This window comes from Schistocerca nitens, chromosome 6, assembly GCF_023898315.1.
Source record: "Schistocerca nitens isolate TAMUIC-IGC-003100 chromosome 6, iqSchNite1.1, whole genome shotgun sequence".
In the NCBI taxonomy this organism is placed as follows: domain Eukaryota; kingdom Metazoa; phylum Arthropoda; class Insecta; order Orthoptera; family Acrididae; genus Schistocerca; species Schistocerca nitens.
This window is the reverse complement of record NC_064619.1, coordinates 709871288-709896691: the sequence shown is the minus strand read 5'-3', so window position 1 is coordinate 709896691 and position 25404 is coordinate 709871288. Positions and strand designations below refer to the sequence as shown.

Genomic DNA, 25404 nt, shown 5'->3' with positions numbered 1-25404 from the left:
CAGAGTTCCATGGCCTGAAGTCATATCTAATGGCTGTCTACACCAAGACACCAGGATTAACACTAGCGTGCCTCTACAAAACATTATAAGAATGGAAGCTCTCCATAGGACACCATCATATCCATTATAGATGGTCATCCAGGTTAGAGCAGAACTGTGTTTTATCACTGAACACAGTGCAGCACCATTCGTCAGCAGTCCATGCTGCCTGGTCATGGCACTACTACAGACACAGCTCTTTTATGTGTGGCGTTAATGGCAGCCTATGCTTGGAACAGAAATTCCCAAGATCAGCTGCTGCTAGCCTGGAAATGGGATCTTTCCCTCCAACACATCTTTGCATCCTCCTGGACTTTAAACTCCCTTAAGATGTCCTTCCCTCTCATTTTTAATATTTTGTAGTAAATAATTTAAACTTCTCTTTTTTTTCCAAACAATATTCATCTATCTTCTTCCTAATGCATCTTCACTTCTCTCTAATCTTCATTTGGCACAATGCTTAACAATGTATTATCTCTGACCGTATCTCTCTGTCGCTTCCTCCTTTATCTTTGCCTACCCTAATCCACACTACAGATGGGTCCCTCTCATCTTGAACTCTGAGTAACCTAGTCTTCTCTTTTTAATCTTCCCCAACCTATTCCTCTCCCCTCCTAGATGAAGGAATTATTAGTTCTAAATGCTAGGTTGTGTCACAGCACTTTTATATGAGTCTATTGACAGTACTGTACATTTTGACTCCTGAAGGTAATTTCATAGCAACACATAAATAAAATATTTCAGCAAAATTAGTAAATAAGCTCTTAATTAAGCAGTATTGTTGCATTTTTCTCTTTGCAGTTAACATGTTGTCTATAATTATTATCTAATGATATTATTTCATTATTTTATAAAAAGCATCTAACTATGACTGAATACAGGTGAAACATGTGGATGAAGAGGCAGACATTTGGTGCCATGGATATGTCTTGAAAGTTATAAATTCACTGGACTCTACTGACACATTAGCTATTGATGGACAGACTGAACTGCTTCTGTACTTGGGTAATTATTTTTCATGCTATACTTTCTGTAGAATTTTACACATACAGTTATTACTTTTCTGCAGTATTATGCCATTGGATTCATAGTTTTCATTGTTGAAATTGAGTTCTACACCTAACGTAATACCAAGTCCTCAGTACAGTGTTTCACTTTTTCTTTTCATGTATGTGAGCCAGTCTTTTTAACTACCACTTAAGACAACTACTAGACAATTTTGCATTTTACTACTTCCCCTTTCTTTCTCCTGCTCCACATATTTTCCTTTCTCCTTGCAATGTAAATTTAATAATTTGAGTGTTTATCAGCTCTGCACAATTATTATTGTTTTTACAGCTGTTACTCAATACACACTGATTTCTGATAAAAAAATATTGCTAATATATTTCCTATTTTCACTGACATTTTTAAATTCTCTACAGTGCTCTCATCCTTGTAAGGATCTGAGGTTTATTTTATTGATCTTCACTGTTTCTAAAATGCAAACCTGAGTCCAATCAACATTTTGAAAATGACTTTTGAGTATATCATTACGGTAGTCCTGATCATTCTGTTTTCCTCAACAGCATCTGGGATGTATACAGACATGGTGATATTATGTATAAATTATCAACTTTAAAAGTTCTCATGATTCAAGCAACTATTTCACAGATTTTTGTGAATGTTTTGGTTCTGCACTGTCATATGTTTACTGTCGCTTCCTTGGCCATCTTTGGCATTCTCGTCATCATATTTCTAATTATTCTAATATTTCGCTCACTTGCTTTTTCTTCTTCTTATGTCTCAAAGGAAAAACATTGGTTTTTGAACTTCCATATCTTTCCACTTACTTTTAGGTTCCAGTCACTACTGTTGGTTATTCCAGATATAACTGAATTTTTAGTCACAATTTTTGTACATTATACAACTGCACTAGCACAGATAATATATGCACTACAATTAAATTAAGAGATTACTTTTATCACGTTAATAGTGTTGAGTAGAGTCAGATATTACAGTCATTACTTTATTGCTAATCTGCAGTATGTCAGGCAATCTCTCAGTAACGTATACACTTCCATCTTTTGACTTGTTTAGTGAGTAGAATCTATTTTAGAATGTCACATCTCCCATTTCAAAAAATCCTTAGCATTCACTGACTGCTTATCTATGATCTCTAATGCAGCTACTCTGTAAATTACCTGCCCTAAGCTTTGTCTTGAGTCATATTTCTGGTGCTGTCCCCCAACTTTTTGAAACAATAACTTATATTACATAGTATAATTTTGATTGCTTTTTTACCACTGCAGTTAATATTAATTGAAATATAGTTTTAATTAAAGGATGTACAAAACTTTAAAAAATATTATGAAAAGTGAAGTGTTATTCAAAGCAATAAAAGTAGTTGCTAGACTGAATCAATACTTGTGATGTGTCAGTGCTTCTTTTTCATTGTTCTATATATTACAAAAAGTGAGATTATTCAAACACTTGTAAGAAATTCAGTGTTGCTGGTGCATATGTATATAAAAATGACTACTCTGGGATTATCTTATTCCACACAGAAGAACAAGGCTTTGTGTGCCCAGTACCTGTGAAAAATCTAAAAGGAGAGTTTTACTCAAAGGAAACAATTTCAGACAAAGGTATGGTATGTTCTTATACACTTTATATCACATTTAATCTTTAAAATAAAAACTATGTGACAGAAAATTGCTACTTCCACTAGTCAACACCACATAGAATGTGCAGATGAAGCTCAGCATATGAGTTAAAGTTTTAATAGAGCCATCATTTTCCGAAGGGACTGTTTGTGTCTTCTGCAGGCTGTAGTATATTTGTGATAGGAAATGTATAAAATGGGTGGAGTTTTGCATTGCTTTGGATGCTAATAAAAATTACTAACAGAGATAGAGAGTACTGATTTCATAAGAACCCAATGTTTGTAATTAGTATATGATTTACATCTTGAGATATACAAGTAATTTCTAAACAAATACACATGCCATTCTTTTAGAAAAAAATGTCAAAAAGTTAGCCAGAGTTGGAACAATGTCCCAGTTTTCTGAGATTGCTTGTCTCTTGGACTGGCTTCTGTAAGTAATTATTTGCCAAGAAAGGTGTGTATCTCCTCGTATCAAGTCCTGTCAGAGCCAATCAGGAAAAATTATCCTGTTGGCATTTTCTGTTTCCAAACTCTTTAATAACATGAATCACACAACTTAATTTCAGAAAATGAAATATTATTGTAACCCCGTGGTCAGATGTGGTCTTGCATGTACCATGAATGCCAGAAGGTCTTACAACTGATGGAATCCCAAGAAAAACCTGACTTCAGAATAGAAGAATGGGAAGTCCAGGATGAAATAACAATAATATTATGAACAGGGCAAATTGCTACTCACTGCCTAAAGGAGGTGCTCAGTCTGCAGACAGGCATAATCAAAAGGCTACTAGAAGTTAAAATTTTTGGCCAAAAGGCTGTCTTCACAAATAGAAGCCACACACACACACACACACACACACACACACACACACACACACAGTGACACTAGCACAACCCACTCAGACCACATCAGCTGGGGACAGTGGCCATGTATGTTTCAGTTATGTTTGTGTCACTGTGTGTGTGCTTTCTATTTCCAAAGAAAACCAAAAGATTAAAATTTAGTAGTTTTTTGATTGTACCCATCTGCAGCTCAATGCCTCCTGTATGTGGTGAGTAGCAATCTGTCCTATCCATAATACTGTTGTTAATTGCCAAATAGGGTAATATATAGTGTGGATACTCATAAGATTCTGTGTTGGAGGGAATGTTCCAGTTCTTGTCTTTTGTAAATGACCATCCAAAGACATAAAAGAGTTAGCTAAAAACTTTTGTTTTTGCAAACAGTTTAAGTGTTAGTCTCACAAAAACTGGTATTACACAATTTCAGACAAACAAACATGACCTGCCAGGAAAAAAATGATGATGATGATGATAATTCTAATTATAATAACAACAGCAACAACAGCAAAGTATCGGATATGCTGAGTCACAGATAGGCACAACAAAAAGACTCTCACAATTAAAGCTTTCAGCCATTCAGGCCTTCATCAACAATAGATGACAGACAGACAGACACACACACACACACACACACACACACACAACACACACACACACACACACACACTCACTCAAATGCAAATCCCACACACAACTGCATTCTCAGACAACTGAAACCATACTGCCTGAGGCTGCAGTCATATGTGTGTGTGTGTGTGTGTGTGTGTGTGTGTGTGTGTGTGTGCGTGTGTGCGCGCATGTGTGTGTTGCCTTAATGGCTGAAAGCATTAATTTGATTTGATTTTTTATTGGTCCAGTTTTATCATACAGCACAAATTGTACAATTTATATTGGACAGGTCAAAGATAACTTACAATAATAAATAGTATTAGCAAAATAGTAGGCAAATTAAAAATAGGTACCTATTACAATTAATTTTGTTACGTATTCAGAAATTCTCTGACAGAATAGAAACAGTGCTTTATTAGAAATGCCTTTAGTTTAGCTTTAAATATTGGATGAGTAGCATTTTTTATTTCCTCTGGTATCTTATTGTGTAGTATTACACCAATGTTAATAATGCTTCTCTGATAGGTGGTTGTTCTGTGATACTTTTGATTTGTATTTGATTTTCCTCTGATACTGTAGTTGTGTAGATTTTTGTTCTGTAGCAGTTTGCCTGTTTTCAGGAGGTAGTCCCTAGTGAACAAGATAGTTTCATAAATGAATAAAGTTGGAACATTTAGAATACTGAGCTCAGTAAAATGGGATTTACAGGACTCCATCTTTTTAAGGCGACAAATTATTCTTAGAGCTCTTTTTTGCATTCTGGAAACCTTTACCCTGTTAGTTGAGTATCCCCAGAAAATGATCCCGTATCAGACTAGTGAGTGGAACTGTGCATAGTATGACTGAAGTACTGTTGTTTTGCTTGTTGTAGCCTTTAAAATTCTTAGGCCATAGCACACAGATGATAGTTTTCTAGACAAGTTATTTATATGTCTGTCCCACTTTAAGTCTTGCTGAACCCATAGACCCAAAAATTTTGTAACACTTACATTTTCTAGGGGATCATCTTTTTTAATTGCGCTTGAATAGACATTTGATTACTTGGAGGAATTAAATAAAAATCGACACACACACAGTTTTTTCAGTTGTGAGAGTCTTTTTGTTGTGTCTATCTGCAACTCAGCATCTCCACTATATTGTGAGTAGCAACTTTCCTTTTCATAATATTGTTACATTCCATCCTCGACTTTCCATTATTTAATAATAATAATAAAAATTACACTAAATGAAATAGTACCATATGTGTAAAATTTCTTAGAGTCCAACTCAAATTCAAATCAAGATAATACACAGAAAAATTATACATTGGCAGTACCATTAGTTTCTATACTTTCATATCCATTATTACAATTAAGTGTTCAAACTCTCACTGAGCACAATACTAACTGAACTCTAGGTCTTAAGACTTTATTATGCTCTTTATGTTCATAGTCATAAAACCCCTCTCCCTTTCTTTTTCTCATTTAAGACATATTCTATTTAAATTTTCATTTTACCATCTTGATAAAGGAATATCAACCTTTTTATGTAAAAGACCTACTGACTGAAATAAAAATCATTTATGTTTTACAATTGTGCAAGAGTGGTCTTCACCCTTAACTTGGATACATTTACACCTCCAAAACAATATTACAAGAAATAACCTGTTGACCTTGGTAGATCATAATGTCAAGAGAACATCTGAATTAAATGTAAGGCTCTGTGGAAGCAATAATGAATCCAATGTAATCAATAAAACTTGAGCTTTTTGCAGTATTCCTCTAAATGACGTGGTAAAGCCAGTATAAATCTCGCCCTAGACTTCTTCGTCAGGGCCTTGCAGTTGCTTTGCATAATATAGTTTCAGATAAGTATTATTATTATTAAACTTCCTGGCAGATTAAAACTGTGTGCCCAACCGTGACTCGAACTCGGGACCTTTGCCTTTCGCGGGCAAGTGCTCTACCATCTGAGCTACCGAAGCATGACTCATGCCCGGTAATCACTGCTTTACTTCTGCCAGTATCTCATCTCCTACCTTCCAAACTTTACAGAAGCTCTCCAGCGTACCTTGCAGAACTAGCACTCCTGAAAGAAAGGAAACTGCAGAGACATGGCTTAGCCACAGCCTGGGGGATGTTTCCAGAATGAGATTTTCACTCTGCAGTGAAGTGTGTGCTGATATGAAACTTCCTGGCAGATTAAAACTGTGCGCCCAACCGAGACTCGAACTCAGGACCTTTGCCTTTCGTGGGCAAGTGCTCTTTTTTGATTTCTTCAAGTTTGTGTTTTATGCTAAGCATCAGTGTTTTGCTTGCATAGAGGACTATTGATTTTGAGACTATGTTGTATTCTTGAATTTTTATCTGTCTTGACATGGATTTTTTTGTTGCAGAGTTTTTGGACTTACACTAATGTTTTTTTGACTTATTGGAGGGTATTTTGCGGTGAGATTTTTTCAAGGCCTGTCGGTTTGATGAATTCTCCAAGATATGTAAAGTATGAGACCTTGTTGATTTTACTATGTTTTGTTTTCAGGCTCATGATTTATTTTATTTTATGCATCTAGTACCATAGAATCAAATTGAGGAGCAGATTTCCAACATCATGGAACATGTCAGAGCATGAAATTACAACATAAAAGTAATAACAGATAAAATAAAATGTTTACAAACAAAAAAAAAAGACAAGCCATAAGTTTATGTAAACACAATCAACAATATAGCACAGGAATCAGCTTCATTTTTCAAAGAACTCTTCAACAGAATGGAAGGAGTGACCCATCAGAAAACTCTTGAGTTTTGATTTGAAAGTGTGTGGACTACTGCTAATATTTTTGAATTCTTGTGGTAGCTTATTGAAAATGGATGCAGCAGTGTACTTGAAGCGGGAACGTATTGTATCTCCGCTTACAGTTACTCATGTGCAGTGAACCGGCATTTATCGCCGCGCCCACGCACTATGCTCATGGGAGAGGCTTTGTGGCAATGAACGACTAGAGCGGTTTCGAGACAGGACACATTCATTTTTCCTACCTTCACAATAAATGTCACATAACAGTCTTCGCCGATGTTCGTCTACACGGGTGCGTTGCACCGGCGGCACGGCTCGGTCACCGATCCCAGAGGGTGTACACTCCAGTGACGAGCCGTGGCGCGACCGCGTGGACCGAGCGAGGCAAAAGGCCGCGTCACCGAATGTTCTGCTCCTGGCGCGACCGGAGGCGCCGTAACGTCCGCGAAGAAACGAAGGGCAATTGAACGGCGACTGCGTTTGCGACCGCGCGTACGCGTTTACGGCAGAGTCACGTTGACTCGACGCACGTGGTCCGCGGCGGAAGAACTGGGGAGACGTGTGTCGCGTCCCGTCGACTAGCTCGCACTGGGGGCAGCTTTGTTCCCGTGCGGTCCGGTGTACGACGCACCGTTGCCGAAATTCCGCGTAACGGTACAGCTGCCCCTGCTTGTGTCGGCAGTGCCGTAGTTCAGCCCCTCGTGCGCTGGACGGTGCTGCCGCCACACAGATCCCCCCTTGGAGAGCGGAGCTCCGTAGCTGCGAAAACGCGGCGATCGTTCTGTGGCGCGCGTGTGTTTAAAGTTCGCGCGCTGCGTGATGGCAGTGCGGCAGCTTTGGTGGGGGACGGTCGGCGTCCCGTGACGTCAGCGCGCCGGACCGGCGAGCGTGCGGTGGGCGTGTCCTCGCGCTGGCGGCTAGTGACAGCGGCAGTAGGCACTGGCTGCGACTGTCCGTAGCGATGCGCGTGAAGGCGCGCGTTGCAGGTCATTGGTGGTGACGTCTCAAAGGCGCTTGCGCGAGTGCGTTGCCATCGGAACTCGAACGCGGGTCCGGGAGCTACTACGGACAAGCCGGGCGGTGTGGAGCGCGATGTCCGGAGCTCGACGGAGAAGCGAATGCGGTAAGCTGGCGCGGATGCCGATCCGGCCTCAACGCCCGACGCGGCGGAGGCAAACGACGCGAACGCGGGTCCAGGAGCTGTGACGAACGCAGGAGACGGTGTCCGGGGCTCGACTGGAGTTACCGGCCGAAGGCACTTGCAGCTGGAGGTCGGGTCTCTACAGCAGACGGCGGCTCGTGGGCGCCGAATTCTGACGGCGTTCGGCGGCTCGGGCGCGTGATTGCCGGTTTGGGTGTCGTGGCGCGCTGGCGACGCAGCACGGCCGTTTGAATCGGACGCGGCGGCCGGCGCGCGTGACGTAGTCCGCTGGCGGCTGTGGTGGGGGCGACCGGTGCGCCTGTGGTGGGCGCGGTCCGGGCGGCCGTACCAGCTGCCTGGGCATGGTGGTGGGAGGCGCACGTGGCGGCGCGATGACAGCGGGCTGCAGCTGTGCGTCACCGGCGGGTCCGGGTGCGGGTTCCGTCTGACCGCTGGCAGAGGGAGTGTCGTCCGTGATCAGATCTTCTGCCGGGTCGAAGAAATGCGTGGCTGGTGGAGCGGGCAAGACGTAGGCAGGTTTGACACGGTCGATTGACACTGTCGACGGCTTTCCGTTGCACTCGATGACCAGCGTTTTGTCTCCTCGGGCGAACACGCGGTGCGGTCCACTGTAGGGCGGTCGAAGAGGTGGCCGTACTGCGTCGGTACGCAACATGACGTGCGTGCAGCGCTGCAGGTCGGCGTGGACGAATATCTTCCCGGTGCCGTGCCGCGTCGGTGCGTGCGCTCGGAGGCCGGCCATGTGACTGCGCAGACGTTCCGCCAGAGTGGGTGCCACGGCGTCGCGTGGGAGTCTTATATCTTCGACAAAATCGCCCGGGATTGTCAGGGATTGCCCGTAAACGAGGTCGGCAGGTGACGCGCCGATCTCCTCCTTCGGCGTGACTCGCAGGCCGAGCAGCACCAGTGGAAGCGCCTCTGGCCATGAGGTGTCGTGGCAGGTTAGAGCGGCTTTGAGAGTCCTGTGTAACCGTTCGACCATGCCATTCGACGCCGGATGGTAGCTGGTTGTCCTGTGTAACCGGGTGCCACACAGTCTGGCGACGTGCGTGAACAACGCGCAGTCAAACTGTCGGCCGCGATCAGTTGTCACGTGACTGGGACATCCGAAGCGTGCCACCCAGGTGTCGACGAATGCTGTGGCGACGGTCTCGGCTGTGACGTCCGCGACGGGCGTTGCTTCCGGCCAGCGAGTGAAGCGGTCCACCATCGTTAGGAGGTACCGCTTGCCTTGTGAGGGAGGAAGCGGGCCGACGAGGTCCACGTGAACGTGCGCAAAACGGCGTGTCGCGTCCGGGAAGGTGCCCACGGGTGCGTGGGTGTGCCTCCCGACTTTGGCGCGTTGACATGCGGTGCAAGTGCGCGCCCATTCACGACAGTCCTTCCGAAGCCCGGGCCAGACGAAACGCGCAGCCACGAGCGTCGCAGTGGTGTTGGTGCCGGGGTGTGACAGTCCGTGGACACGGTCGAAAGCACTGCGCCGGAATTTCTCCGGGAGGAACGGTCGGTGCGTGCCGGTTGAGGTGTCACACCAAATCTTCCGTGCGGAGCCGGGGACAGGCACCAGCTCCAGTTGCAGGCCGCTGGAAGTGTCGTGACGGAAGCGGTGCAGTTCTTCGTCACTCTCCTGTACTTGGGCCACGTCCTCAAAGTTCACAGGGGGTGAAATAACGGCACACGCTCGGGACAAACAATCGGCGACGATATTGTCTATTCCCGAAATGTGTCGAATGTCAGTCGTGAATTGCGACACGTACTCTAACTGCTGGAGTTGGCGCGGTGAACACTTAGTGTGGTTGTTCGCGAACGCGTGTGTAATGGGTTTGTGATCGGTGAAAATGATGAACCGTCGGGCTTCGATGGACGGTCGGAAGTATTTCACCACCGCGTACACCGCAAGCAACTCTCGGTCATAAGCGCTCCAAGCGCGCTGCGAATCGGAAAGCTTTTTGGAGAAAAAACCGAGAGGCTGCCAACTCCCGCCGACGCGCTGTTGTAACACCGCGCCGATGGCGGCCTGGCTGGCGTCCACGACAACAGCTAAGTCCGCGTCATGTACCGGGTGCGCGAGCAGCGTCGCTTCCACGAGATTCCTTTTTGAGTCCGTGAAGCTCTGCTCCATTGCGTCTGTCCAATTCACGAGGGTCTTTCCTTTTGAGGTAGGACCTTGTAACGCCTTAGTCAGCGGCTCTTGCACGGCTGCGGCGTTGGGCAGGTGTCGTCGATAAAAGTTCAACATGCCGAGGTAACGTCGTAATTCTTTGTGCGTCTGCGGACGCGGCATGTTCTGTATTGCCTTCACTTTCTCCGGTAGCGGTGTCGATCCGGTGGGCGTAATTAAATGGCCGAGGAACTCAATTTCCGTCACGCCGAACTCGCACTTAGCGGGGTTAATGACGATGTCGGCTTCGCTCAGGCGCTGAAAGATGGTCGTTAAGTGGCGGCGGTGGAGTTCGGGCGACTTGGAATACACCAAGATGTCGTCGAGGTACGCAAAGCAAAATGGCAAGCCTCGCAAGACGCCGTCCAGGAACCGCTGCCAAGTCTGGGCAGCATTCCGAAGACCGAAAGTCATAAACAGGCTTTCGAAAAGCCCAAAGGGTGTTACGATGGCTGTTTTTTCGATGTCTTCGGGCGCCACCGGAATTTGGGTGTACGCCTTTGCGCAGTCGATCTTGCTGAACACCGCGCAGCCCGCCAAGGCATAGCTGTAGTCTTGAAGGTGTGGGACTGGGTATCGGTCCGGCACCGTTCGCGAATTAAGGGCGCGATAGTCCCCACACGGGCGCCACGAATTGTCTTTTTTGGGCACTAAGTGCAACGCCGATGACCATGGGCTGCTCGATGGTCGCACGATGCCTAGCCGCAGCATGGCCTCGAACTCTGCCTTCGCTGCTGCGAGTCTGTCCGGCGCGAGTCGACGTGGGCGACACGATGTGGGGGGTCCGGGTGTGGTTATTATGTGGTGCACCGTCGAATGTTTGACGTCTCTCGGTGCACCGGCTGGGCGGGTGAGGTCGGGGAATTGTTCCAGAATGTCAGCGTACGGTCCGGGGCACTTCACGGGTTTAACGCTGTAGTATGCAGCCTGCCGGCGCTGTCCCGCTATCTTTAAATTAGTCGTGGCGTCAATGAGCTGGCCGTTTGCGATGTCGGCTAGTAGCCCGTAGTGGCCGAGAAAGTCTGCGCCCAGGATCGGCTCATTGACGTCGGCCACGGTAAAAGTCCACGAGAACGTGCGCCGTAGGCCTAGATCTATATTGCGGCTGTGTGTGCCGTAGGTTTTAATAGCGGAATTGTTCGCCGCTGTAAGGCAGAGTGCCTCGGCCCGCCTGCAGTCTCGTAACATAGAACGGGGGAATATCGAGAGGTCCGAGCCCGTGTCGACGAGGTACCTCACGCCTGCCCCCCGTTCCGCAATAAACAGACGCTTCGATATCACACTGCAGCCGGGTGCGCCTAGGTCCGGTCGCAGCTGGCGTTTGGGTGCGAGCAAGGGGCGCGGCACCTGGTTGCTTCGTTGCCGAAGCGGGCGTGGTACCAGCAGTAGCCGCTTTGTGCGTGCTGTGACGTCGGCGGGGTACCGTTGGAGTGGCTGTTGCTGCGTTGCCGGCTGCGCGAGCCGCGCCGCCTGTCGCCCGGTCTGCTGCCGCTGCGGCGCGTGCTGCCCTCTTGCTGCGAGCGCGCCAACCGGTCGACTTGCGTCGAGAGAGCTGCCACCTGTGCGGTCAAGTTTTGCACTAGCTGGTGCAGGTCGGCATCCGGTGCGGGTGCGGGAGGCGCTTGCCGCCACGGAGGTGGGGGGACGGAGTCGTAAGCTGCCGCAGCCGCGGTGCTAGGCGCCGTTGTCAACGCGTCGTGCACCCTGTCGGCCAAGTTAGCGACGGCGTCCAGCTGCATCTCCGTCTGTGCGGCTATCACTGCCTGCACCTGAGCTGGGAGGCTGCGCACCCAGATAGTGCGCAACAGCGAATCTGGCACCATATCGGACTGCGCGAGGCTCCGCAAGTGGCGCAGGAACTGCGAGGGCCTCCGATCGCCGCATTCCTCTTGCCGCAGCAGTTGGTGCACTCGCTGTTCCTCTGACGACGAAATCCGCCGGATCAGCTCTTCCTTGAGCCGTTTGTAGCTCGACTGCGTCGGCGGGGCGGTGATTATATCCCGCACTTCGGCCGCATAGTTCTGGTCCAGCTGGCTCACTACGTGCCCAAATTTCGCCAGGTCGCAGGTCACGTGGTTGCTCATAAATACCGCCTCGATCTGGCTGAACCACATTACAGGGTCGCGCGGCCAAAAGGGAGGCAGCCTGATCAATGCCCGTCCAGCGCTTGTCGGCGTTCCGGTGGTCGTAGGAGGCGTCGGTGTGGCGGGGATTTGCGCGCCAACATTGTCCTGAGCTGTCTGTGGCTGCGCGGCGTCCGCGCGTGTAGTCCGTGCCTGTAGCTCACTCTCTAGCCTCGTGTTGCGTGCGAGCAGTTCTTCGACGGTCTTTTGTAACTCCTCTAGTGTCGCCATCTTAGTTCAGAGTCGAATCCTCGTACAAGAGGAAAGTACACAGCGAAAATAACACAAGGGAAACACACGAAAAAAAAAATAACACTAAGCAGTCTGCGATCAAAACAAACGCGCACAAAAAACAATACAAAAAAAAGTTAGTTAAAAAAAATTAGTACGGAGCACTGTTCGGCGCGGGTGTATACGCGCAAGCCCACTCGCGGTTCCACGTCTCTAGTACCGACGAACGTTCGTCACCACGTGTTTTTTTAGCCTCAGATCACGTCGGGGTCACCAGTGAAGCGGGAACGTATTGTATCTCCGCTTACAGTTACTCATGTGCAGTGAACCGGCATTTATCGCCGCGCCCACGCACTATGCTCATGGGAGAGGCTTTGTGGCAATGAACGACTAGAGCGGTTTCGAGACAGGACACATTCATTTTTCCTACCTTCACAATAAATGTCACATAACAGTCTTCGCCGATGTTCGTCTACACGGGTGCGTTGCACCGGCGGCACGGCTCGGTCACCGATCCCGGAGGGTGTACACTCCAGTGGCGAGCCGTGGCGCGACCGCATGGACCGAGCGAGGCAAAAGGCCGCGTCACCGAATGTTCTGCTCCTGGCGCGACCGGAGGCGCCGTAACGTCCGCGAAGAAACGAAGGGCAATTGAACGGCGACTGCGTTTGCGACCGCGCGTACGCGTTTACGGCGGAGTCACGTTGACTCGACGCACGTGGTCCGCGGCGGAAGAACTGGGGAGACGTGTGTCGCGTCCCGTCGACTAGCTCGCACTGGGGGCAGCTTTGTTCCCGTGCGGTCCGGTGTGCGACGCACCGTTGCCGAAATTCCGCGTAACGGTACAGCTGCCCCTGCTTGTGTCGGCAGTGCCGTAGTTCAGCCCCTCGTGCGCTGGACGGTGCTGCCGCCACATACTGCACGTCTGTCCGCACAAGAGTCAAGGCAGTGCAAATGCAGATTGGACTTCTGCCTACTATTAACTGAGTGAAAGCTGCTAATTCTTGGGAATAAGCTGATATTGTTAAGAATACATACATTGAGAGGTCAATGTCAGAATACCCAGACTAATGAACAGGGGTCAACAAGAGGTTCGTGAACTCACACCAGTTATTGCCCAAGCCACCCATATCTGAGCCAAAAATATCCTTTCAGAATGGGAAAAGTTGCCCCAGGATATAATACCATTTGTCATAAGCATATGAAAATAAGCAAAGTAACCTACTTTTCGTGCCGAACTATGACATGCTTCAAATACCATTACAACAGTAAAAATGGCAGCAGTAAGTCTTTGAACAACATCCTGAATGTGGGGTTTCCATGACTGTTTACTATCTATCTGAACACCTATAAATCTGAACTATTCAGTTTCACTAATTATATGCCCATTCTATGAAATTAAAATGTCAGGTTTTGTTGGATTTAGCGTTAGTTTATTTTCTACAAGCCGTTAACTTATGTCAAGAAATGCACAATTTGAAACAGTGCAAATGTTGATCACAACATCCTTTACTACAGAGCAAGTGTCATCAGCAAACAGAAATATTTTAGAGTCACTTGTAATACTGGAGGGCCATCTTTCATATAAATAAGGAACAGGAGTGGCCCCACCACTGATCCCTGTGGCACACCCCATTTAACCGAGCCCCACTCAGATCCCACATCATAGTCATTCTCCAAACTGTGGGTAACAACCTTTTGCTGTTTGTTGCTAAAGTAAGAGGTGAACCAATTGTGAGCCACTCCCCTCATTCCATAATGGTCCAACTTCTGGATCAATATTCTGTGATCAATACAATCGAACACCTTAGTTAAATCAAAAAGATGCCTGGCATTCGAAACATTTTGTTTAATCCATCCAGTACCTTACAGAGAAAAGAGAATATAGCATTATCAGTTGTTAAACCACTTCTAAAAATGAACTGTACATTTGACAGGAAATTGTTGTTGTTGTTGTGGTCTTCAGTCCAGAGACTGGTTTGATGCAGCTCCACATGCTACTCTATCCTGTGCAAGCTTCTTCATCTCCCAGTACCTACATCCTTCTGAATCTGCATGGTGTATTCATCTCTTGGTCTCTCTATACAGCTTTTACACTCCACACTGCCCTCCAATACTAAATTGGTGACCCTTGAAGCCTCAGAACATGTCCTATGAACTGATCCCTTCTTCTAGTCAAGTTGTGCCACAAATTTATCTTCTCCCCAATTCTGTTCAATACCTCCTCATTATCTATGTGATCTACCCATCTACAGCATTCTTCTGAAGCTCCACATTTTGAAAGCTTCTATTCTCTTCTTGTCCAAACTATTTATCGCCCATGTCTCACTTCCATACATGGCTACACACCATACAAATACTTTCAAAAATGACTGAAAGTTAACAAATTTCCCTTCTTCAGAAACAGTTTCCTTGCCATTGCCAGTCTACATTTTATATCCTCTCTACTTCAACCATCATCAGTTATTTTGCTCCCCCACTTCCTAATCACCTAACTTAATTCGGCTACATTCCATTATCCACATTTTCCTTTTGTTGATGTTCATCTTATATCCTCCTTTCAAGACACTGTCCATTCCGTTCAACTGCTCTTCCAAGCCCTTTTCTGTCTCTGACAGAATTACAATGTCATTAGTGAACCTCAAAGTTTTTATTTAGTCTCCATGGATTTTAATTCCTACTCCAAATTTTTCTTTTGTCTCCTTTACTGGTTGCTCAATACACAGATTGAATAACATCGGGGAGAGGCTACAACACTGTCTCACTCCCTTCCCAACCACTGCTTCCCTTTCATGGCCCTTGACTCTTATAACTGCCATCTAGTTTCTATACAAATTGTAAATAGCCTTTCACTCCCTATATTTTACCCCTGCTACCTTCAGAATTTGGAAGAGTATTCCTGTCAACATTGTCAAAAGCTTTCTCTAAGTCTACAAATGCTAGAAACGTAGGTTTGCCTTCCTTAATCCACCTTCTAAGATAAGTTGTAGGGTCAGTATTGCCTCACGTGTTTCAATATTTCTAAGTAATCCAAACTGATCTTACCCGAGGTCGGCTTCTACCAGTTTTTCCATTTGTCTGTAAAGAATTCGCGTTAGTATTTTGCAGCTGTGACTTATTAAACTGATAGTTCGGTAATTTTCACATCTGTCAACATCTGCTCTCTTTGTGATTGGAATTATTATATTCTTCTTGAAGTCTGAGTGTATTTCGCCTGTCTCATACATCTTGCTCACCAGATGGTAGAGTTTTGTCAGGACTGGCTCTCCCAAGGCCGTCAGTAGTTCTAAAGGAATGTTGTCTCTCCCGGGGCCTTGTTTCGACTTAGGTCTTTCAGTGCTCTGTCAAACTCTTCACTCAGTATCGTATCTCCCATTTCATATTCATTTACATCCTCTTCCATTTCCATAATATTGTCCTCAAGTACATCGCCCTTGTATAGACCCTCTATATACTCCTTCCACCTTTCTGCTTTCCCTTCTTTGCTTCGAATTGGATTTCCATCTGAGCTCTTGATATTCATACAAGTGGTTCTCTTTCCTCCAAAGGTCTCTTTAATTTTCCTGTAGGCAGTATCTATCTTACCCCTAATGAGATAAGCCTCTACATCCTTACATTTGTCCTCTAGCCATCCCTGCTTAGCCATTTTGCACTTCCTGTCAATCTCATTTTTGAGACGTCCGTATTCCTTTTTGCCTGCTTCATTTACTGCATTTTTATATTTTCTCCTTTTGTCAATTAAGTTCAATATTTCTTCTGTTACCCAAGGAGTTCTACTAGCCCTCGTCTTTTTACCTACTTGATCCTCTGCTGCCTTCACTACTTCATCCATCAGAGCTACCCATTCTTCTTCTACTGTACTTCTTTCCCCCATTCCTGTCAATTGTTCCCTTATGCTCTCCCTGAAACTCTGTACAACCTCTGGTTCTTTCAGTTTATCCAGGTCCCATCTTCTTAAATTCCCACCTTTTTGCAGTTTCTTCAGTTTCAATCTACAGTTCATAACCAATAGATTGTGGTCAGAGTCCACATCTGCCCCGGAAATGTCTTACAGTTTAAAACCTGGTTCCTAAATCTCTGTCTTAACATTATATAATCTATCTGAAACCTTCCAGTATCTCCAGGCCTCTTCCATGTATACAGCCTTCTTTAATGATTCTTGAACCAAGTGTTAGCTATGATTATGTTATACTCTGTACAGAATTCTAGCAGGCGGCTTCCTCTTTCATTTCTTACCCCCATTCCATATTCATCTACTGCATTTACTTCTCTTCCTTTTCCTACTATCGAATTCCAGTCACCCATGACAATTAAATTTTTGTCTTCCTTCACTATCTGAATAATTCTTTTGTATCATCATACATTTCATCAATGTCTTCGTCATCTGCAGAGCTAGTTGGCATATAAACTAGTACTACTGCGGTAGGTGTGGGCTTCGTGTCTATCTTGGCCACAATAATGCATTCACTATGCTGTTTCTAGTAGCTTACCTGCACTCCTATTTTTTATTCATTATTAAACCTACTCCTGCAATACCCCTATTTGGTTTTGTATTTACAACCCCGTATTCACCTGACCAAAAGTCTTGTTCCTCCTGCCACCGAACTTAACTAATTCCCACTATATCTAACTTTAACCTATCCATTTCCCTTTTTAAATTTTCTAACCCACCAGCCCGATTAAGGGATCTGACATTCTACACTCTGATCCGTAGAACACCAGTTTTCTTTCTCCTGATAACGACGTCCTCCTGAGTAGTCCCCACCCGGAGATCCGAATGGGGGACTATTTTACCTCCAGAATGTTTTACCCAAGAGGACACCATCATCATTTAATCATACAGTAAAGCTGCATGCCCTCGGAAAAAATTATGGTTGTAGTTTCCCCTTGTTTTCAGCTGTTTACAGTACCAGCATAGCAAGGCCATTTTCGTTAATGTTACAAGGCCAGATCAGTCAATCATCCAGACCCTGCAACTACTGAAAAGGCTGCTGCTCCTTTTCAGGAACCACATGTTTGTCTAGCCTCTCAATGGATACCCCTCCGTTGTGGTTGCACCTACCACCTACGGTACGGCTATCTGTATCGCTGAGGCACCCAAGCCCCCCCCCCCCCCCCCCCCCCCCCGCCAATTGCTAGGTCCATGGTTCATAGGGGGAGGATAGCAAATTATGTTAAAGAAAATGGTCAGTTATCCTTACACATACAGCCTTTTCATTAACTTTAGCAAACATTGATCAGCACTCCTCTGGATGGAATAATATTTAAAATAAGAGAAAGGCTATCACTCACCTTAGCTGAGCAGTACATAAATTCACACACACAGATACCCAAATACATACTCCTGCACTCACTAATTGTTGATTGTCTATTGCTGAGAGCAATTGCCTGGGCAGATTGAAGGTAGTGAAGGGTGCATAAGATAAGGAGGTCATAGTGGGATAATGAGGAACAAGTCTTTCAAAATATGACTCATGGTGGCGCAAGAAGACGAAAGGAGCTCTGAGGGTATAGGGAAAGGGGGGAGGGAAGAAGGAAAGGAGAAGCAGGTGGAGATGAAGAAGGAGATGGGGAGAGGTGAGAGAAAGGGAGAGGATTGTCCATGTGAGAGGGAGGGAGAAAAGATGGTGGAAGATGGCCATACATAATTTGAAGGGGAAGGAGTGGGGAAAGAGAAGAGAGAAGGGGAAAGGTAAGATGAGGCAGTGGGAAACAGGTTAGCAGAGGTTCAGGCCAGGAGGATTGTGAGAGACGAATCCCACCTGTTTAACTCAGAGAGATTGTGCTAGAAGGATATATCCAAATAGCGTGTGTAGTGAAGCAGCTGATAAAGCCATTTTTCCTGTGGTACACATCATGTTCAGCAACTGGATGATCAAGTTTATGCTTTGTCACAGTATAGCAGTGGTCATTCATGTAGTAGACAGTTGGTTACTTGTCACTCCCACACAGAATCCCATACAGTAATTACAGCATAGCTGATATATAACTTGGCTGACTTCACACATGGCATTACCTTCCTTGGCCAGGAGGGCCTATGACTGGACTGTGGTAGGAGCTATGGGGTGGGTGTATGGGACAGATCTTGAGCCTGGGTCAACCACAAAGGAATGCTGCATGAGGTGCAGGACTAGAAGCAGGATTGGAGTAGGGATGCACTTGGATATATTGTAGGTTGGATGGGCAGCAGAATATTACTTTAGGTGACATGGATAGGTGTTATAAGTTCAAGTTGAACAAATATATTTCAAGGAAGACACAATATATGAAAGTCACAGATCTAGTAAACAGAGTAAGACATGTGTACACTTTAACAGTCAAATCATAACTGACTCTGAGTCTAGTGGCCGCTGGCTGGCTGGCCGCTTAGGTGGCACTGCTGCTGCAAGGCTGGCAGACAGCGCCGCATGTAGAGGATGCACGTAACTGCACGGCAGCACTTTGAAAGATTGGTGAGTCACAAAAATAGGATTTTGGGTGGATATCCCTCATCTCAGGGCATGACAAAAGGTAATCAATATCCTGGTGAAGGATGTGGTTGAGCTTTTCAAGGCAAGGGTGGTAATGGGTGATCAGAGGAGTGCTGATCAGTGGATGGTTACAGGTTTGCTAGTGTCAGAGGAGGATATGGCATGGGAAACCTGTTAATGGATGAGGTGTAAAGGATTGTCTGTCAATAAAGGATCTGTTAAACTGATCAGTACATTTCAACAACCCCTGCTTTGCACTGCAGATGTGGCATGCACAGGTGGTGAGGTTGCAAGGAAGAGACTTGTTGACGTGGAACTGATAACAGCTCTCGAAGTGGTGGTGCTATTGGTGGTTGGTTCATTTCATGTGAACATATGTATTTGTGGAGCCATCTGAGAACTGGAGATTGACATCTATGGAAGGTGGTTCATTGAGCCGAGAAGGGCCAGGCGAAGTGGATCTGGGAGTAGGTGTTGAGGAAAGAGCAAAGGTTGTCCCTTTCACAAGTTCAGATCTCGAAAATGTCATCAATGAACAGTAACCAGGCAAGTGGTTTTTAGGTGTTGGCTAGACATATGATATTAAAAATGACCATTAAGATACCATAGCAAACTTTATTATACGGCAATACATCTTGGGCTTTATACACCTATTGTCATACAATCCCCAAGGTTAAGATGTTCTTGAAATGACTGCAAGATCACAATTCAGTTCATTCCACATATACCAAGCACATCCTGCTTAGTATGTGTGCCCATGACCATCTTTGACTGGTTATTGCCCAGTTAACAGTGCAGAGATGCACTCAGCCTGCAGATGTACAGCATGCCTATTGTCATGACAGCAGTCATGTGGATCTACTGATCCACTACATTACAGTTCTGTGGCACCTTTGCTTGCTGACCCTGATATTTCAGGTACATGAGCAGTTGTAGTATTTCCCAGCCAAACTGCTGAAGTATAGCCTTCATCCGACTGGCAGTGTATGGAGAGGTGTTATCGTGCTACAGGATGATTCTGTCTGACAGTGTTACTGGGTGTTTTGACTTTATGGCAGAGAGTAGTTTTTGCAACGTTTTTTCATAGCAGTGAGCACTGACTGTGGTTGCATGCTCTATAAACTCAATGAGCAGAGGGCTTCTGCAGTTGAACAAGCTGCCTACCTTCTTGTTCTGACAATGTGCTGTAATACAGTATCCAATGGTATCTACCTTCATTGATGTGAGTATCTATTGGTACCAGAGTTGTGGAGGAGCTATGAGAATTATTAGATGTGGCAGCGTCTCTTTTATTACTTCGTTGTTAATATTTTTGAGATAGTTTTCATTATAACCATTTGAAAAACCTGTGAATTGGATGAAATTATATTCACACTTGAAAGTCTTAGGTGACAAAGACATGTTCGAATGCTGCTTTTTTGTATTTTGCAGGTGATTAGAAGTTTGATGTATCACTGTGTCCGTAGTTGAAGGTTTTCGAAAACTGTCAAAATGGAAAGTGTTATCCCTCAACATACTCAACAGATCTAGACAGTGTACCCCCCTGTACTATATTCTATGGTAAATTAGATGCTTGCTTGCTGTGAATTTAAATGTCTGACAAATGTCTCACACTCAGTTTCTAGACCCATGTATAACAGCAAAACATCATCTATGCAGTGGCAACAACTTTTACAGTTTTCTCACCATGTAACAGGTATTGTTGTACATAATCATGTTCAAATTTTTGTCCTGTAAATGTTTGCTAAGCAATATGCTGGGAGGGAGGGGAGGGGGTTGGTGTATCAATAGTCCTTGGTTCTGAATGTAAGCGCAATCCCCAAACTTAAAGTAGGCGAACTGGAGCAACAACTCAAGCAATCATAGCATCTTATTAAGTTCAAAATGGTTCAAATGGCTCTGAGCACTATGGGACTTAACATCTGTGGTCATCAGTCCCCTAGAACTACTTAAACCTAACTAACCTAAGGACATTACACACATCCATGCCCGAGGCAGGATTCGAACCTGCGACTGTAGCAGTCACGCGGTTCCGGACTGAGCGCCTAGAACCACTAGACCACCGCGGCCGGCTCTTATTAAGTTCCTCCATGGATCATCCACTATACATGTATAAATTATTAGACACCATTCTAACGATCTGGTTGGTCAGGATATTAGAGTACATGTTCTTGATATGTAGGATTGCAATGCTGATATTCAGTGATACTGATAAGTTAGTCGGGTCTGAAATTAATTGTGCCATTATCAATTGCGAATTGGGACAGATGTTTGTAATATGTGTTTAAATAAATGTGATTAATTTTTCTGATTGGTAGCCTACCCCATTTTTGCCATTAAAAGTTGGGCGTACTGTAAAATCTTCTTTATGGACTTCTATGACCACACATAGCCTGGGGGCCTCAGATTCAATTGGAAACAGTGATATTTTTCGAATGTTTTTGAGAATGTCTCAATTGCTTTCAAATGCCTTTTAATTTTGCTAGCCAAAGCTGTTCACACAAGTTTCGATAAGGTCATGGTGACCTCCTTCGACTGCAGGGGCCATCTGTTCATCGAGTGTGGAACCACAACCAATATGCATTACAAAAACTGTGGAGTGCCATAAAGTCAAAACATCCAGGAATGCTGTTGGGCACAATCACCCTGCTGTATGATAATGCCCATCCCTACACTGCCTATCAGACAAGGCTGTGCTTCAGGGATAAGATAAGATAAGATAATTTACTGTCACATAACATGTTTTCATACAATCATTTGATTGAGAACATTGGTGACTTGTCAGTCTTTAACCTAAGTTGTTACAGTATTTCATATACTACAGGAAATACGTAACACATACATTGCTTATTATAATAAAAATACAACATTATATTTTAAATCTTTTCATAACTCATCAGATCATTACCATAGACTTCACGCACCTATATGAAGTATGGATGTACTGAATGGAATACAAACTGCCATTCAAACTATAATTCTATGTACAAACATGAATATACAGTGAATGTGTATACTTTGTATCTATATGGCTTCGAAAGTATACCATTTGTACTTGTATCCTTACTCCCTATTCCTATTTATGAATTCTTCTAAACTATAACATTTGCTTTTTATTCATTTAGAAATTCTTCTAGACTATAACAACATTTGCTTTTTAGGTAGGTACCAATGGTCTCCAGCGTGGATTCCCCAAATATTGACCTTATCTTATTTCTGATCTTCAGAGCCATGTAATATGGAGTATTCATATAATGTGAGTCTGTGACAAGCTGGCATGTATTTCAATTTATGTTTAGTTTCATAGTCATGTGTGAATGTATTTCCTTCAAACAGATGCGAGTTTTTCTGTTCAAAGAGAAGTATTTCATATATGAAGATGGAAGGGATTGTCATGAAGTCCAGGCTTTCGAACTGTGGTTTGCATGAATGTCTACTATTAGTTCCTGTCATTGCTCTGATTATTTATTTATTTATTTGTAGTTTGAAGATTTGAAGGAGGTTTGTCTTCTCAGCACCCCAAAAAATTATTCCATATCTTATAAATATTATGAAATACGCGTGGTATACAATTTTGTTCACCGTTAAATCTGTTAAGTTGTGTAGTACCCTCATTGCATTAAATAAACTATTTAATATCTTCAGTAAACTGTCCACATGGTCGGTCCATTGCAAGTTTTTATTTAAAGTTATCCCAAGAAATTTTACAGAATCAACTGTGGTCAGTTCTTCACCTGAATATTCTATTTGTGATATACATTCAGTAGTTTGTTTGGTCCTGAAGTGTATGATTTGAGTTTTTTCAAGATTTAATTTCATAGCATTATTTTTTATCCATTGTTCAAAAAAGTTCTTGTAGAGTTTGTTTCATAGTCCATACTAATTCTTCAGTGTTTTTGGAGCAGACTACAGCAGTTGAGTCATCTGCGTAAAGTATTGTATCTGTATTTACTTTGCTAGGCATGTCATTTATGTAATATAAGAACAGAAGTGGTCCTAATATCGAGCACTGGGGTATGCCTGCTTGTATTTCTTTCCAGCTAGAACAACTTTTCTCTCCCTTTTGATGTATTACCACCCTTTGGTGACTGTTTTTGAGATAAGATGAAAACCATCTTATAGATTTTCCGTGCTGCACACCACCAACACAAATGACTTCAGCAGCTCCTTCACTATACAAGCCATTTGAATACTAACTTCCAGCACAAGTTTCTCTGAACTACACAGGTGAGAATTGTCTCTTGAGTATACCCTGCACTCTCGCAAGCCTCCTGGCCTAAATCTCCACTCACCTGTTTCCTACTGCCACACCTTACCTTTCCCCTTCTCTCTTCTGTTCACATCTCTACTTTCCTGTCCAGATTGTGTACTGACATCTACAACCACCCTTCCTTCTACTCCCCCACCCCAAACATCATGTGGGCAAACCTCTCTCTTTCCCGCACCCATTCCTGTCTTCCTCTCCATCTCCACCTTTCTCTCCTTGCCTTCCTTCCCTCTCCCTTCTCCCTCTGTCTTTTATATGTTTTATCTTTTGTACTGCTTTTGTGTAACCACTGGATTATCTACCAAAAACAACTATGTCCCACTGACCCACTACATCCTCCTTGCCTCATGCATCATTCTCTACCCTCTCCCCACATTAACCTGCACAGACAACTGTTCTAAAAAATTGATGATAAACGGGGAGTCTTGCTGCAACTGCAGGATTGCATGTTTGGGCTCTGTGTGTGAATGTGTGAACTTTTACTAGAAAAAGAGCAAGAACTCAAAAGCTGATGCAAATATTGTTTTCTGTTACAAGTTTCTGTGCATCATGCATTGGTCTACTACAGGTGAATGTTTGTTTTTCCTTTATTTTGTGTTATCTATTATGTTTACTACATAATTTGGAGAAGAGGGACCAAGGGGGTATGTTAATAATTTTCTTTTCCACTACTGGAGGTTCTCAGTTTCTTACTGTATGTCAGATTGGAGTTTGTTGAAGACTTCCACTGTAGAACATATACCCCAAGCCTGAACCCCAGACGAAGGGGCAAGGTCTTCAAGGGAATTGGTTTTCTCGATATCTTGAGTGAGCGTTCCATTTCTTTTGTTTTGAATGTGCATCAAGATTTTCTTGATGTTTCACAGTATCAGACAGCATTGACAGTTTCACCTCTGGGAGGGAGCTCAACAAGCAGAAAATGATGCAAAAAGGGTGTTCAGCAGTGGCTGTCTTTACTGGCAGCATATTTCTATGAAGAGCTCATACAAAAGTTGGTTTCCCACAGTAACAAATATCTGGACAGTGGTGGCATACTATGCAGGGAAATAGTTCGAGAAATACTCTTTCTTGTAAAAATAAATTTTGTCCTGAAAAAAATGTTTTCATGAGTTTTTTGCCAAAACAGTACTTCCTCTCAGACATGGCTTATTTTTTGGATAAAAACGTACAGTGTCATTGTATGGACAATGCATGCACTAGTTATTGATGTATACAATATGAATAATAATGAAACTAAACAGTGTATATACTTCCAGTTGCACAATCCATTCTAAGTCTAGTAGAAATGAGTAACTAGAAATGTAAGAGACACAGGAGAACAAAATTAGAAAGACTAGAACACTTTGGTGACTTTAGATGTGGCATGTGCCTAGTGACCACCTTTAACATTTCTGTCTTGTCTTAAAGGTAGTATTTCCACCTCGTTCACCATTTTCCTCTTCTTTTATTGGTTTCAGGCCTTTTCAATAGTAATATAAAAGCAAACTTCTTCTCTGAGATTCTGGTTATGTGACCAGCCCAATGTATCCCCTCTTCATTAATACTTCCAAAATATTGTGTTCATTGTAGAGCAATTATAATGGGTAAAAGAGAACACAATAATGTCAAAAGTTATCACATACTTTGATTACTTTGTACTTGAACCTGTTTTTTACTTTCCTAAATAATTGTGTTTTAATATCTATATTTCTTCCCAATTTATTCCATTTTGATTCCACAAAATAATGGTTTCTTCAATTCTCAGATATATGCAGGGAAGTTCCAGAGAGAGGAAAGCAGATATCAGGAAGGGAGACAAAAGAAAAATACGTTTAGTTCAATTGTTCATCTAACTCCGTCTTTAACTATCAACATTTCATATTTGTTATAAACTGTACATCTATAATTCAAATGTATACTGACAATTAGCATATGTCATGTTTAATTTTCAGAACATGCTGTGAGATTGTTGAAGTATCAGCCAGGTTCCCTCTTTCACGAGATACCAGTGACAAATCAACTGCTACAACAAGCAGGCAATTACATAGCACGGCTAGATCTTGCCATGCAGGTATGTGAAAACTACCTGCCATTTAATTAA

At 44.0% G+C, this 25404-nt stretch overlaps 1 protein-coding gene across 5 annotated transcripts in view; it reads left to right on the top strand.

Moving 5' to 3' along the window:
- LOC126263086 (hydroxylysine kinase) overlaps positions 1-25404 on the top strand; it is a 217112-nt gene that overhangs the window by 141930 nt on the left and 49778 nt on the right. For all 5 annotated transcript variants that reach the window (XM_049960083.1, XM_049960085.1, XM_049960084.1 and 2 more), the window contains 3 exons: positions 921-1044; positions 2586-2666; positions 25256-25374. In XM_049960083.1, coding sequence (XP_049816040.1) covers positions 921-1044; positions 2586-2666; positions 25256-25374 — 324 coding nt within the window. The remainder of the gene's footprint in view (positions 1-920; positions 1045-2585; positions 2667-25255; positions 25375-25404) is intronic.